The 13,399-nt window shown below is 43.6% G+C and overlaps 1 protein-coding gene across 2 annotated transcripts in view; it reads right to left on the bottom strand.

Annotated features, from left to right (window-relative positions):
- The window catches only part of LOC125880533 (regulator of G-protein signaling 9-like), a 25,499-nt gene extending 12,100 nt beyond the window's left edge, over window positions 1–13,399 (bottom strand). For both annotated transcript variants that reach the window (XM_049563095.1, XM_049563096.1), the window contains exons 1-12: window positions 12,701–13,399; window positions 9,546–9,642; window positions 7,950–8,000; window positions 7,741–7,847; window positions 7,605–7,656; window positions 7,470–7,528; window positions 7,318–7,394; window positions 7,149–7,230; window positions 4,143–4,205; window positions 1,975–2,004; window positions 1,763–1,824; window positions 87–200 (exon numbers count right to left, since the gene is read on the bottom strand). In XM_049563095.1, coding sequence (XP_049419052.1) covers window positions 87–200; window positions 1,763–1,824; window positions 1,975–2,004; window positions 4,143–4,205; window positions 7,149–7,230; window positions 7,318–7,394; window positions 7,470–7,528; window positions 7,605–7,656; window positions 7,741–7,847; window positions 7,950–8,000; window positions 9,546–9,642; window positions 12,701–12,769 — 863 coding nt within the window. In that variant the 5' untranslated portion in view covers window positions 12,770–13,399. The remainder of the gene's footprint in view (window positions 1–86; window positions 201–1,762; window positions 1,825–1,974; window positions 2,005–4,142; window positions 4,206–7,148; window positions 7,231–7,317; window positions 7,395–7,469; window positions 7,529–7,604; window positions 7,657–7,740; window positions 7,848–7,949; window positions 8,001–9,545; window positions 9,643–12,700) is intronic.

Below are 13,399 nucleotides of genomic sequence, written 5' to 3'. Positions count from 1 at the left end.
ACAAATAAAATGAACATGAGGAACGATTTATTTTAAATTACTCTCTGAATACAGTACAGATTTTGTGTCGTCCACTGCTGACTCACCTGGGCATGTTCAAGGTCCAGTACGTGACATCATCAGTGAGCCAGGGGTTGCTGGGAAGACACTTGGAGAGGAAAGGGTCGTGACTGTGATAGGTGGAGCAGTACTTCACCAATCTATAGAACAAGGAGAAATAATTTAATAATTAATAATCAATATTTTTTCCCTTACAAAAGGAGTTAGCAGTTGTGTTTATTACATCACTAAATGTTATAGGTATAAGATATAGGATATCTTAAAATGTTCTTGGCATATTCTATTCAAATTTAGCAGAAAATTAAAGGGAACTTTCTGCATCAAAATACAAAGAGATCGACAATCTCTTTGACTTGGCGAAAGCAAAGAAATCCCGTCAATAACTCCTGGACTGACACCACAAAAAGTATCACGTATTTTCTGACCCATGGCTTACAGAGTAAATTTGATGTTTTTCAACCTGGACCCCATTTTACCATATTTTTGTGTCTAAGAGTGGTTTCACACCTGCACTGTTGTTTTTGGTTGTTTTTCAAGTGCAGTTCGTTTAGCCAGGTATGAACACAGCAATCACACTTGTGTGCGCACCAAAACAACTGGGCCAGTTACAAACAAACAATGTTGTCAGCATATAAAATAACATTCTGAAAACAAGCACTTTTAGTGAACATACTAAACTGATGCTGAACAATTGCCGGTTGGGATTATATTTTGGGTTGGGAGAGTTACGGCCTCAAGAGAGGGAATTCAAGTATCTGGGGGTCTTGTTCACGAGTGAGGGTAGAATGGAGCGTGACATGGATCGGCGGTTTGGTGTGGCTTGTGCAGTGATGTGGGCGCTGCGCTGGACTGTCGTGCTAAAGACAGAGCTGAGCCAGAAAGCAAAGCTTTCAATTTACTGGTCCATCTACATCCCAACCCTCACCTATGGTCATGAGCTCTGGTTAGTCACCAAAAGAATGAGATCCCAGATACAAGCGGCCAAAATGAGTTTCCTCCGTGGGGTGTCTGGGCTCAGCCTTAGAGATAGGGTAAGGGGCTCGGACATCCGGAGGGAGCTCGGAGTAGAGTCGCTGCTCCTTCGCGTCTAAAGGGGTCAGTTGAGGTGGTTCGGGACCTGATCAGGATGCCTCCTGGGCACCTCCTGTTTGAAGTGTTCTGGGCACGTCCCACTGGTAGGAGGCCCCGGGGCAGACTCAGAACACGCTGGAGGAATTATATATCTGGTCTGGGAATGCCTTGGGGTCCCCCAGGAGGAGCTGGAAAGCATTGCTGGGGAGAGGGACGTCTGGGGTGCTTTCCTTAGCCTGCTGCCCCCACGACCCGGTCACAGCAAAGCAGTTGAAAATGGATGGATGGATCACATTGCAGCCTATTCCACCGCTGCAGCGCTCTCTTTCAATACTGGACCAATTAAAGAAATGGTTGTCTCCAATATTCAGTTAAACACTAAAACATGGGAGCGCCCATTAGCTCACCTGGTAGAGGAGGCATCCCATGTTCAAAGGCTTTGACCTTGCCAAAGTGGCTGTGGGTTCAATTCCAACCTACAGTCCCCTGCTGCATGTCGTAAATTGGAGTAGGTATGCATTCTCTTCACAAGTCACTGCACCTTCAGTTACCCTATCTATATCTCCTGTGCATGACAGTGACTGGTTTGCCACCGATAGAAGCAGACTGGGAATATGATGGACAATCTTACGCGCCAATGGACACAGACGACTTCACTCGGGGCCTCATGATGGACTGCTGCGTGAAGATCATCTGCAGGGAGGCGGAAGAGACATGACAGCTATGAAGATGTCAGGGAAACAGATCTGTCTCTGTGGATCACTAATGGTTAACACAGCTGTTGGTTTAGATCAAACAGGACGAGGGGAAAAATGCTGGAAAAAAAATATATATCTCACTCACGATTCTGTCGTAGAAGTCGGGTGTTTTGGCCTGCGGGAAAAAAATTACAGATTTTATGTCATATCACAAAAAAAATCTATATACTCTGACCTACATTCTTATGTATACTGTTCTCACATTTATATTTAACACAGCATTGTTATTTTTTATCTACACTGCTGTTAAATTGCACATATTTTTATATATTTCTTATATTTATATCTTCTATATTTTTATCACATATTATATATGGTAACATAATGCAAATATTTTTTATATACTTCTTATTTTCTCTAATAGTTTCTCTGTGCTTATAAGAGCAGCTGTAATGTGACCTAATTTCCCCAGGGATCAATAAAGTATTTCTGGTTCTGACGCAGACACAGAGGGATGTTGTGCTCTTGGTGTTTCTGTGTTCATGCTCTTGTTCTTTTTTTAAGGACCACTGTGAGGTTTGGACCCAACAAGCAAGGACATTTTGGTCAATCCTAACTGTTTGAGGCTTAAACGAGTACTCGATATTATCGGATTCATGATGGGAAGTTGAAACAAAGGATCAAAACTGACACTGCAGAACTACAGATATTTTCTTTTTTCCTTGTTGAACTTCACGCTTACACAACCCACAGTGCAACTCAACCACTGATGGTTCAGTCAGAGATTTGTGTGCCTATTTTTTGACCCCAAGAGTGTTTCACCTCGCCCTACTGTGCTGTGGTTGGCCAGCAATTGTCATGATGAAGCATTGAGGTCGGACCAGTCAGCAACCTCCGGGGCTGAAAATCAAACCCAAGAACTGCAGTTCCTCTAATGGCCACTTGAGGCTGGCTCCAGAAGCGAGTCAATCCCCACAGACTCATGTTTACAGCGTGGTACTAAAAAGGTTTTGATCTTTATAGCTAATTTACACATTTATGACAGCTGTATGGGGGGGTGATTTTTTTATATAACTCATTCTTTCACATTTTATTAAGGCCCAAAGTTACACATAAGTAAACAGAACTCCGACTGCACAGTCAGTCTCAAGGAGCAGGTGCTGGTCGGCCGCAGGAACATCTCAGGTAAAATCATAAACACTAACCACCGTAGACTGATGTTAGTCACATGACCCATGTATATTTAGTACACCTGTGAGTGCTCATGTGATTCTGTTGAGTAGGGCTGCAACTAATAATTATTTCTTATTTATTTCTTCGATTAGTCGACGAATTGTTGTATTGAAAAATGTGTTAAAATGTTGAAAAATGTCGGTCTGTCTCTCCCAAACCCCCAAATTATGTCATCTAGTTTCTTGTTTTGTACTCACGCCAAAGGGTTTTAGTTCACCGTCATGGGAGAGTGTGTAAAGCTGCCAATATTTGTACATAGTAAGAGTATTTGGGGTACTTTTACAGTACTTTTCTATGAAAAATGGCTAAAACTGATTAGTCGACTACTAAAATAGTCGCTGATTATTTTAATAGTTGATTAGTCATCCATTAGTCGACGGTCCACGTGGAAAAAAAACAATCATTTAGGATTTTACTAAAAGTAGGAAATCACCTATTGATTTATATTTACAGATCCCAGGGGACATTTTTTTGTATTTAGGAGCTGTTTAAATGTGTAATTTGTCTTAGATTTTATTTTGTTGAGCTATTAATATTGTATACAGAATCTGAAGCTCACTCTGAGTTACTGTTGTTCATCCCTAGCCCCTGGGGCCTAAAGAAATATTAAGATGCCCAGGGATGCTGTAGTACTTCCTAAGACCTGTAAACTTTGATGTGTAAAATCAGTGGAGTTTCCCTTTACGGTCAGAATTCAGATTAGGTCCAGGCTATATTAAGGATTAAGCATGTAGTTGTGATGGCCAAGGTTATGACAGAACTTAGGAAATGCTTTACTGTTTGTCAAGTACAAATATGGGGGTTGTGTGCATGTAGGTGTTTGTAACCAGTTTAAAGGTCCAAATACAAAAGGACAGCCATGGGAAATATCTGCAGAAGAGAGGAAAAGAAAGAGAGACAGACAAGTTAATTTTAGTACAAGATTAATGATTAAATCAGCAGAGAGGGAGAGGAAAAGACAGACAAGCATCAGGTATCCTTTATACAGCACCTGGCTCCATGCATTAAAGCCTCTTACTGAATATAAGCTGATCGGCAGGAATTATCTTCATACAGGTCACACACAGACTCACCTGTTACCTCGTCTGCGTTGGGATCTGTTAGTCGATCCAGTCCGTAGTCCATAGCGCTCACTGTCCCTGGCTACACACACACACACACACACACACGATGACAACAAAAAACACTTTCACAATGTGTTTACCAGAGGACTCATTAATTAAAGCAGATGGCTGTTTGATGATGCTAATCACAGGCTGCTAATGTGTCACACTGCTCCTGAATCCCAACCATCTGAGACATCAAGAGCACAGACACACGTAAAATGTGATTTTGTGAATCTACTGTTTGACTTTACAGATACAACTTAAGGTAATTCGTTTGTCTCCAGCTGACACGTTTTGACTTGAACCACATTTACCATCAGGATGATTCTGTCCCTGGATTATAATATTATCTGAGATACAAAGCTGACTGTGACTACAAAAGGATGAGTGTGTTGCAGTTTGTAACTGTCAGCTGGGAAAACAAGTGAGACATATGCATAATATCGTGATATTATTCTAGGGCCATATCACCCACCCCTAGTTGCTACCAGTTTGTCAGGTTTCACTTTCCTTAGGTTTAGGTGCCAAAACGATGTGATTAGGAAAGATCAAGGTTGGACAGAAGCATTGGTTTTACATCGTCTCCTGAGTGAAAGTCCTGTGTTTGACCCATTCACCACCCTCACCACCTGACCTTTATGCAGACTGTCTCACACATATAGAGTTTTATTGGTCTGGTTTGACCAGTTTGCTTGAAGTTAGCACACTTAATAAAGATGTTGCTGTATAAACATATCTGAGTCGGCTCACTGATAATATGACTGTTCTCTACTTACACAATTGTTACACTATGTTTTTAGTAACTGTCACTTGTTGTCTTGAACTTTTGCTGGTCGGCGTTCAACAAAAGTTAGGGTCGTACACATGCCATGTTTTTGCTTGCTCAAATTCATTGTTTTCAATGCGGACATGTGGCAGGCGTTCTCAAACGCCGAAGCAACGCTGTTGCAGTGTGCACGCGTTCCCGAGTGCCTATTTTTCAGGGCTTGATGGCTGCGCCTTGAGATAGGCCGGGTTCAACTTTTGGAACCCAGCAGTTGACAACTAATCAATTTGGTCGGCACAGTGGTGCAGTGGTTAGCATTGTCGCCTCACAGCAAGAGGGTTCCTGGTTTGGTTGGGGAGCTCTTCTGTGCAGAATTTGCATGTCCTCCCTGTGTCAGTCAGTACGTTTACATGCAGCCTGAGAAAATCAAATTATTGGCTTAGTCTGACTGAAACCAGACTTTTAAATGCATGTAAACAGCTTAGTCCGACTGAAATACTCGACTAACACACTTAGATAATTCAATTGAAAATCAAACTATTGCTGCATGTATCCACTTAGTCCAACTGGAGTCGGACACGGCGTTCTGTACATGCACCACTTTTTCTTTCGCGGGCTTTCACCCAGAAGAAGAAGAAGATGACGTAGCAGCAGTTCAGCATACAGCAGCGCAGTAACTCCCGTAAAAACAAACAAACAAACACCATGGCGACCAAGAAGAACAAGACGCACTTCTGGACAGACGAGGCAAATACATCCATCTCCGCCATCTTCATTCGTCGTTAGCTTCCTCTTTGGGTCAACCGGAAGTAGTTCAATACGCACTATATTAAAAAGGACACAGCACCGCCTATCAAGGCGGAGTCAGACGTACTTGGTCAGAAATTCAATTTTCTCTTCTGCATGTATATTCAGACAAGACAAGAAGTCCGATTTGACTGATCACCTGAGCTATGAGCTTAGCTCGACTACTGCGTGCATGTTAACGTACTGAATGTGGGTTTTCTCTGGGTACTCCGGCTTCCTCCCACAGTCCAAAGACTCTAAATTGTCTGTAGGTGTGAATGTGAGCATGAATGATTGTTTGTCTGTATGTGATAGTCTGGTGACCTGTCCAGGGTGTACTCCGCCTTTCACCCAATCACAGCTGGGCTTCCAGCACCCCCCGCAACCCCTTACAGGATAAGCGGTTACAGAAAATGAATGGATTAATTAATTGCCTACAGAAGTAGAAACCAACAAGAACTGGCTAAACGACAGGCTGCGAGTTTCCTGTGGGTCAATCAGTTTGAGATAATTAAGGAATATGCGACATATTAGTCTCGCTCACCAGACCTTTATCAAGAAAAGAAAGGTCTGGCTGGGCCGACTCTCACTTTGAGATTGGAGAAAAAAACGCCCCGGCTGCTTGTATTTCTTTCAACCAATCACAATTGTTCTGGGGGGTGCCACAGCAACGGTGCGTTTGCAAAAATATTGCCGGGGGGGAAACAGGTTTTGGTGTAACACGCCCACAAAAATATCGCCTACAGGACGTGAACCATGGCAGAAAAATGGCTACATCCCCGCAAGATCAAACACCGCAAAAGTTAGTAAAGGACGTGTTGAAAACTGCTACACAACCGGAGGTGTTAGGGCAGGACTTCAGCGGGTGGCTCGTTCCGCCCAATGAGAGGCTGATCTATGCATTAAACTTCCGCCCACTCAGACTAGCAACATATTAACACAGTTTGACCTGAAACAATAAACATCTGGTCCTCCAGATGATGTAACAAAGCAGGACCTCCAAGACGGCCCTGAGCTTGTCTGTTGATATTTGCCTCAGAGGGCAATTAAATTACCGCAAAGCAAAACAACACACAGTGACCCTGGGTCTGTCGGGGACTCTGGAGGTCTGGGGAGCAGCAAGTCTGGTCAGTGACACGGCCTCATGAAACAGAGTGAAACTCACAATGTCGCAAGAACAAGTTGCAAACCTCTGCACCACCTTCTCCTACGCAGTGTGAAATATTAATCAGCAGTGCCCTTTCCCTCTGACTGGACATGTAATGGTAATGAGGCATCATGGGTAGAGCTAATGAGATATCCTGGGAAGTAATTAGGTGGAGTGCAATTTATTTTCAGACGTCTCTGTCTGCTGGCAATCCACTGGTATCTACATGAAGCTGTATCCTGTGTGTGTGTGTGTGTGTGTGTGTGTGTGTGTGCTCTCACCGGAGGTCTGTGAACCACCCAGTACGCTCTCTCCTGGCAGTCAAACACCACACGGTCCGGTTTCTTCCTCTCCTTCGCAGCCCTGAGAATCACACACACACCCCGGAGCATCATAACGCCGCCCTGATCGTAAACCTGAGTGATGCCTCTGAGTGTCTCACACTCCTACCTGTACTGCTCTTTAGCTTGCATCACTATGAAGTCCCATTTATGATTCATCCACTTGTGAAGACGGTTATACTGCTCCTGAGGACGTTAAATAACACCTCAGTAAATGCCAGCAGACAAAGTGACTGACTCTCCACTCACTCTTGGTCTCACCTGCTCGTGCAGCTCCAGGACACCTTTCTTACGGATGTTTCTTTTCGCCAGGTAGATTGCTTCAGTGACCAAACAGAAAGTGTGAGTGTTGGTAACAGCACCTGTGATAACATGCACGACTTTAGTTACACTCACCGTAATCTGTATCCTCAACAGGCCACTGCTGTGTGGGCCAGAAGTACGGTGTCTGGAGAGGACAAAAGGCAGAAGTTTTATTGTCAAGGAACAGAACAACAGACTCATTAGACATCTTAAAATGTGGTGTGTTCACCTGGAAGCGGTAGAGAGACGCATCTGGTTTGAGCAGTAAGCGTTTGTGGTCTTGTAGAGGGTAGACGTATCCTAACGCCACCAGCATAGAGCCCAGACTCCTCGCCTCTGAGGACGACAGAGACGAGCAGGAGTTAAAGGAAAAGCTGACTGACGCTGTGTTTCATGTACACATATATGTATATATAACAGCTTCAGCTCATCGCTCACCTTGTGTGTCTATTTTAAATCTGTCCACTAACCACGCGATGATGTCTTCACCTGAGGAGGGAAGATGGAAATGATGACAAAATATTTTAAACGCTAACCATCAGTTTTACAAATGAGAAGAGATGAGGAAAGGAAAGGAAAGGAAAGGAAAGGAAAGGAAAGGAAAGATGGGGAAAACATAACATAGAAAAGAAAACGAGAAGAGAAGGAAGGAATAGGAGAGATGAGTTGAGGTGAGAGGGAAAGGAAAGTAGGGAAGATAGGAAGAGAGGAGAGATAAAAATGGAAGAAAGAGATGAAGGAGAGAGGAAAAGAAAGGTATGGAAAGGAAACAGGATGAGTAGGGAAAGGAGAGGAAAGGGAAGGAGAGAATGGGAAGGACAAGAGAGCAAAGAGAGAGGAGAGGAGAGGAGAGGAGAGGAGAGGAGAGGAAGAAAATGGGAAGAGATAAGAGGAGGGGAGAGACAGGAAAGGAAGGATGGAAAGGAAAGGAAAGGAAAGGAGAGGGATGGGAAGGACAAGAGAGCAAAGGGAGAGGAGAGAAGAGGAGAGGAGAGGAAGAAAATGGGAAGAGATAAGAGGAGGAGAGAGACAGGAAAGGAAAGGAAAGAAGAAGAGATAAAGGAGAGGGAGAGGAAGAAGAGGAGGAACAGTAAGGAGGAGAGAAATGAGTAGTGGAGAGACAGGAAAGGAGGGGAGAGGAATGGAAAAGAAAGGACAGAAGAGAGGAGGAAAGGAAAGGAGGGGAGAGAGGAGAGCAGAGACAAGAAGGAAAGGAAAGGAAAGGAAAGGAAAGGAAAGGAAAGGAAAGGAAAGGAAAGGAAAGAAGACGAGATAAAGGGAGAGGAAAGACAAGAAATTAATGGTGGAAAGGAAAGAAGGGAGGATGAAAGTGAAGGAGGTGGAGGGAGAAAAGAAGAGAGGGACAGGAAAGAAAGGAAAAGGAGAGGAGGAAAGGAATGAGGAGAGGTAAGAGGAGAGACAGGACAGAAAAGGACTGAAAATTAAAGGAAAGGAAAGGAAAGGAAAGGAAAGGAGAAAATAGAAGACAGGAGACAGGGAAGAAAGGGGAGGAAAAGAGTGAACAGGAAAGGAAATGAGAGAAGAGGGAAAGAGAGGAGGAAAAGAAAGGAGGGGAGAAAGAGGAGAGGAGATACAGAAATTAAAGAGAGATTAAAAAGGAGAGCAGCAGCAGTCTCCATGTTTGCTTGGTTTCCTTCATTCAGCTGATTTAACCTGCCTGGATTCAAAAGCTCAACAGTGACGTAACAGCCGAGGTTTCCTTTCTCCTCCACCTCCTCACTACCGCTCTGTTTTTCTCTTGTTCCTGTCTCTGTTACTTGCTCTTTTCCTCTCGCACACTCAATCATCATCCTCCTCCTCCTTCACCTCCTACTTTTTTCCCTCTCCCTGACTCGGAGACCGCGGGGGTTGTCATGGAGATTAAATCTGTAGCTCTCCAGTTTGCGCCCGCAGCTCTGGTATCCTCCAGTGAGACTATGCAGGAGCAATCAGTCAAACAGCTGCTGAATAACATCAAGTGTGTACTGTACTGTATATGTGCAGTGTGTGTGTGTGTGTGTGTGCTCTCTCTACCTGTGATAGCGTGTGGTATTGTTGTGATAACCAGTCTCTGAGGCTGTGACTTCACTCCTGTTTTGGGGTCCTGCATCTCCAGCAGCACCTTCTCCGCCTGCAGAGGAATATTATGAGGGGGTGAGAAGAGGTTACCACGACAACTGATTGTGAGGGGGTCAGAGGCAGCAGGTCACCATGCCAACCAGTCGCTTGGGGGCAGCTGTTATGGAGGGAAAATCAGGGCAGCACATTATGTCATCTGTGGTTAAAGTCCAGTTACACAAAACAGCAGTCGGTGGCGAGGTTTCTGTGAAGTGCTGTAAAGTTTAGTTGATTCAAAACACACATTAAACACACATTAAACATGGCTTAATAGAGACAATTTCAAACACAAGTCGACAATTCAGCTTCACTATAACTCGCAGCATTCACAGACAAACACTTGTCTTTATCTGGACACATTTTCCCCACAAATACAACATGCTAACGTTATTAGCACAAGTCTATGGCATTTTACATTGTAAAAATTAACCTAACAGCTAGTGGACTTTTTCCTCTTCTCATATAAAACCAGGGACAACAGCAACATTTAACAAAGGTAACGCTACATAATTTGGCTCCATTACAACTCACAAGCTTCACTGACAAAACAACTGTCTTATACTAAACACGTTTTCCAAACAAGGAGAACATGCTAATGTTATTAGCACAACCCCCTTTAGAATCAGCAGTTAATATCTACATAGAGAGTGGGTCCTTGTTTATGGAGACCACCATGTCCACAGCCCTGTTTCTACAGTAGCCCAGAATGGACAAACAAAACACTGACATAGATTTTGTAATGTGAAACTGCTTTATTCAGTGTTTTTACCAGTTTAAATCATCTAGTTCGGTTGTTTCTGGAGTGGAAGAGACTGCTGCAGATAATTTGGCTCCTGGTGGAAAACTCCTAAACGTCTGGATCTTAAGTTACCAGAGAAAAAAGGTGAGCAACATTGACAGATGCTGTCGCTACTTCTCTGTAACAAACGGATCCAGTGATTTACACCAGTAAAAACACTGAAGAAAGCAGTTCCACCCTAAAAAAAAACAGTTTGCGTTTACGTGACGCTGCTTGTCATCGCTCATCATGAAGAGGCTGCAAACATGGACTGGCCCTATCTAGAGCCAGTGGGTGTTTCTCAAAATCAAGGAAGGATCCTTAAATGGCTGAATTGAGGATGCTACGTCACTGAATCCTGCCTAAGGACTGTTCCAATGTCAAGGATACTTCACATTCTTTGAGAAATACCAACCATTTGGTTGGTCGCTTCTGGACTTCTGTAGAACCATGGCAGCACAACATTAAATTCTCCTTCAACAAGGACCCTCTCCCTATGTAGATAGACACTCAATGGCCACTTTATTAGGCACAACTGTTCAACTGGTCGTTAAAGCAAATAGCTAATCAGTCAATCACATGGCAGCAACTCAGTGTATTTAGACATGTAGACATGGTCAAGACGACCTGCTAAAGTTCAAACATGACAATGAGTTCACTGTACTCCAGTGGCCTCCACAGTCACCAGATCTCAGTCCAATAGAGCACCTTTGGGATGTGGTGGAACGGGAGATTCTCATCATGGATGTGCAGCCGACAAATCTGCAGCAACTGTGTGATGTCATCATGTCAATATGGACCAACATCTCTGAGGAATGTTTCCAGCACCTTGTTGAATCTGTGCCACCAAGAATTTTAAAAAAAGGGTTCCAACCTGGTACTAGCAAGCTGTACCTAATAAAGTGGCCGGTGAGAGTAAATGGCTCATTCCAAGGTAACGAAAACAAAATGATTCTTATTTTCAGGTGATTATACACTAAAGAAAACACATTATATTATTATATCATATTCCATTGCTGCCAATATATCCTCCTGAATCATTCACACTGGACCTTAAATGCTGCATTTACAGAGGGGAGAGGTGAGCTAAGAGGTTTATTTCATGCCCTGATGTCATGGCTTTTATTTGGCTTGTGTGGGAGGTTTTGCGGTGAGTCACTGCCCTCTAAACAGGTTTCTTTTTTTACTTATCATATCATCTAATGCTGCGGCTCTCACTGATCCCGCAGCTCAGGTGTGAACTGAAAGCAAGAAATCATGCAGTACGTTAATTCAGTCTGTGTGAAAGTGTGTGTGAGAGGGGGAGAGTTTGAGAGTGTGTGCGATGACTCGCGGGCCTGTTTGAAGTGGCTTTGTGCTTTGAAGTCATCCTGGAGAGGCTATAAGCCTCCAGGCTGAGCCCGACCAAAGTGGGCTTTCATGGACCAAAACACAAAGTTGTCCTGGAAAATGACTTATCTGTGAGGGTTCCCCCCGGGGAGCAGGGCACTGTGAGTGCTGCATTAGGGTACAATAGGAACATTTTGCTAATTAAAGAGCTCTACCTTAATTATTTCCTGCACATTTTTATTTACTTCACAGTGATAAATATCCAGCAGTGGAGAAAAGAATGGAGCCTGACTCTGTCCACAGCACCAGGCTGTTGTTGACCAGCACACAGCGCCTGGATTAACTTCTCTGCAGCGTCTGGTTGTTGTAGATGGAAGATACTGATCCAGGCTTAATGCTTATTAAACTGAATGACCTTATCACTGTGAAAAGGTTGCAATAAAACACAGTCTCACATTTAGTGTGACAGACACTGAACCCAAGATAGCGTGTTTGTTTTGACGTCTTGTCATCCTTCTGTATTTCTGAACACTTGGCTCTTATGAAATGTTATTTTTCAGCACTAATTCTGATCAGAAATCCAGATTTGCATGCATAATTTAAACATTTCACATTTCTTTTCTTCTTTTTTTTTTTGCATCTCCTCAAAGTATTCTGCAATCCAAATAGCACCTGTGAGCTTTGCTGCTTTTCAAAATTATCTAATCTAGATAAATGTACACACTAAAAGCATCAGGAAACCCACCACTGAGGATCTCTTACATACACTGGCTGATGCAGTTTATAAGAGCAAATGCCTGTACATCCAGGGTTTGTGAGGATAAAGCAGACCACTACAGCCCAGGTATTGCGTTGGAGCAGCCACATAAGTGACCTATCTATAGGTGCGTCTGCAGGTGTAGTCTACAAGCCTGAGCAGGGCTGTGATCACCATCATCATCCCTGATGCACAAGGATAACCTACCTTCTTGAGACAAGCCATCCGAGGTCGGTACCTCTGCCCATGATCCCGCAGGGTGTTCCTGATGGTCATGGTGTCTGGTGATCCCCCCACTCACACACAAACATACACAATACTGCTGTCGCCTGTGAGCCCTGTGTCGTGTGGGGATGCTGGAGGGGAAGTGGACTGATAGATACCGATGCTGCCTTCAGGTGTCCCCAATAAGCTCCGGCTTGGGTGGTGGGAAATTGCGAATATGATTGTACACTCTCATTTCTCGCGCTGACGTGGACGCCATAGTTAGATTAGATTTCAGCGAAGTGAAGTATGTAACAAAAAACATCCATGAGCATGCACGATATCAATTAATGACATAAAAAAAATACAAAGAAAAGCGCAAAAATAATAAAAGTAAATCTTAATCTGTCAAATATTGAGAAATGTTTTAAGATATTCACTTCAAGACTCTGCTAACTCACCACTAATATTAAATCACGGACTTCCGGTCTGCACTTCCCGTTTTTTTGACTGTTTGAAGTGCGTTCATGTAGAAGTTTTCATATTTCCAACAGCATTAGAACGCAGCATACCTAAAGAGAAAGGCGAATCAACCAATCAGCGCGCTTTTTTCTATCAGTTTCGCCAATACGGAAGTAAATCAGCAGAGGGCGACATGGTACCACCAGTGCGGACTGATCTGTCGATAACGTCCCTATTAAA

The sequence above is a fragment of the Epinephelus fuscoguttatus genome, linkage group LG20 (genome assembly GCF_011397635.1).
Source record: "Epinephelus fuscoguttatus linkage group LG20, E.fuscoguttatus.final_Chr_v1".
Classification (NCBI taxonomy): Eukaryota; Metazoa; Chordata; class Actinopteri; order Perciformes; family Serranidae; genus Epinephelus; species Epinephelus fuscoguttatus.
Note: the sequence above shows the minus strand (reverse complement) of the source record. Positions and strands in the feature narration are given on the sequence as shown.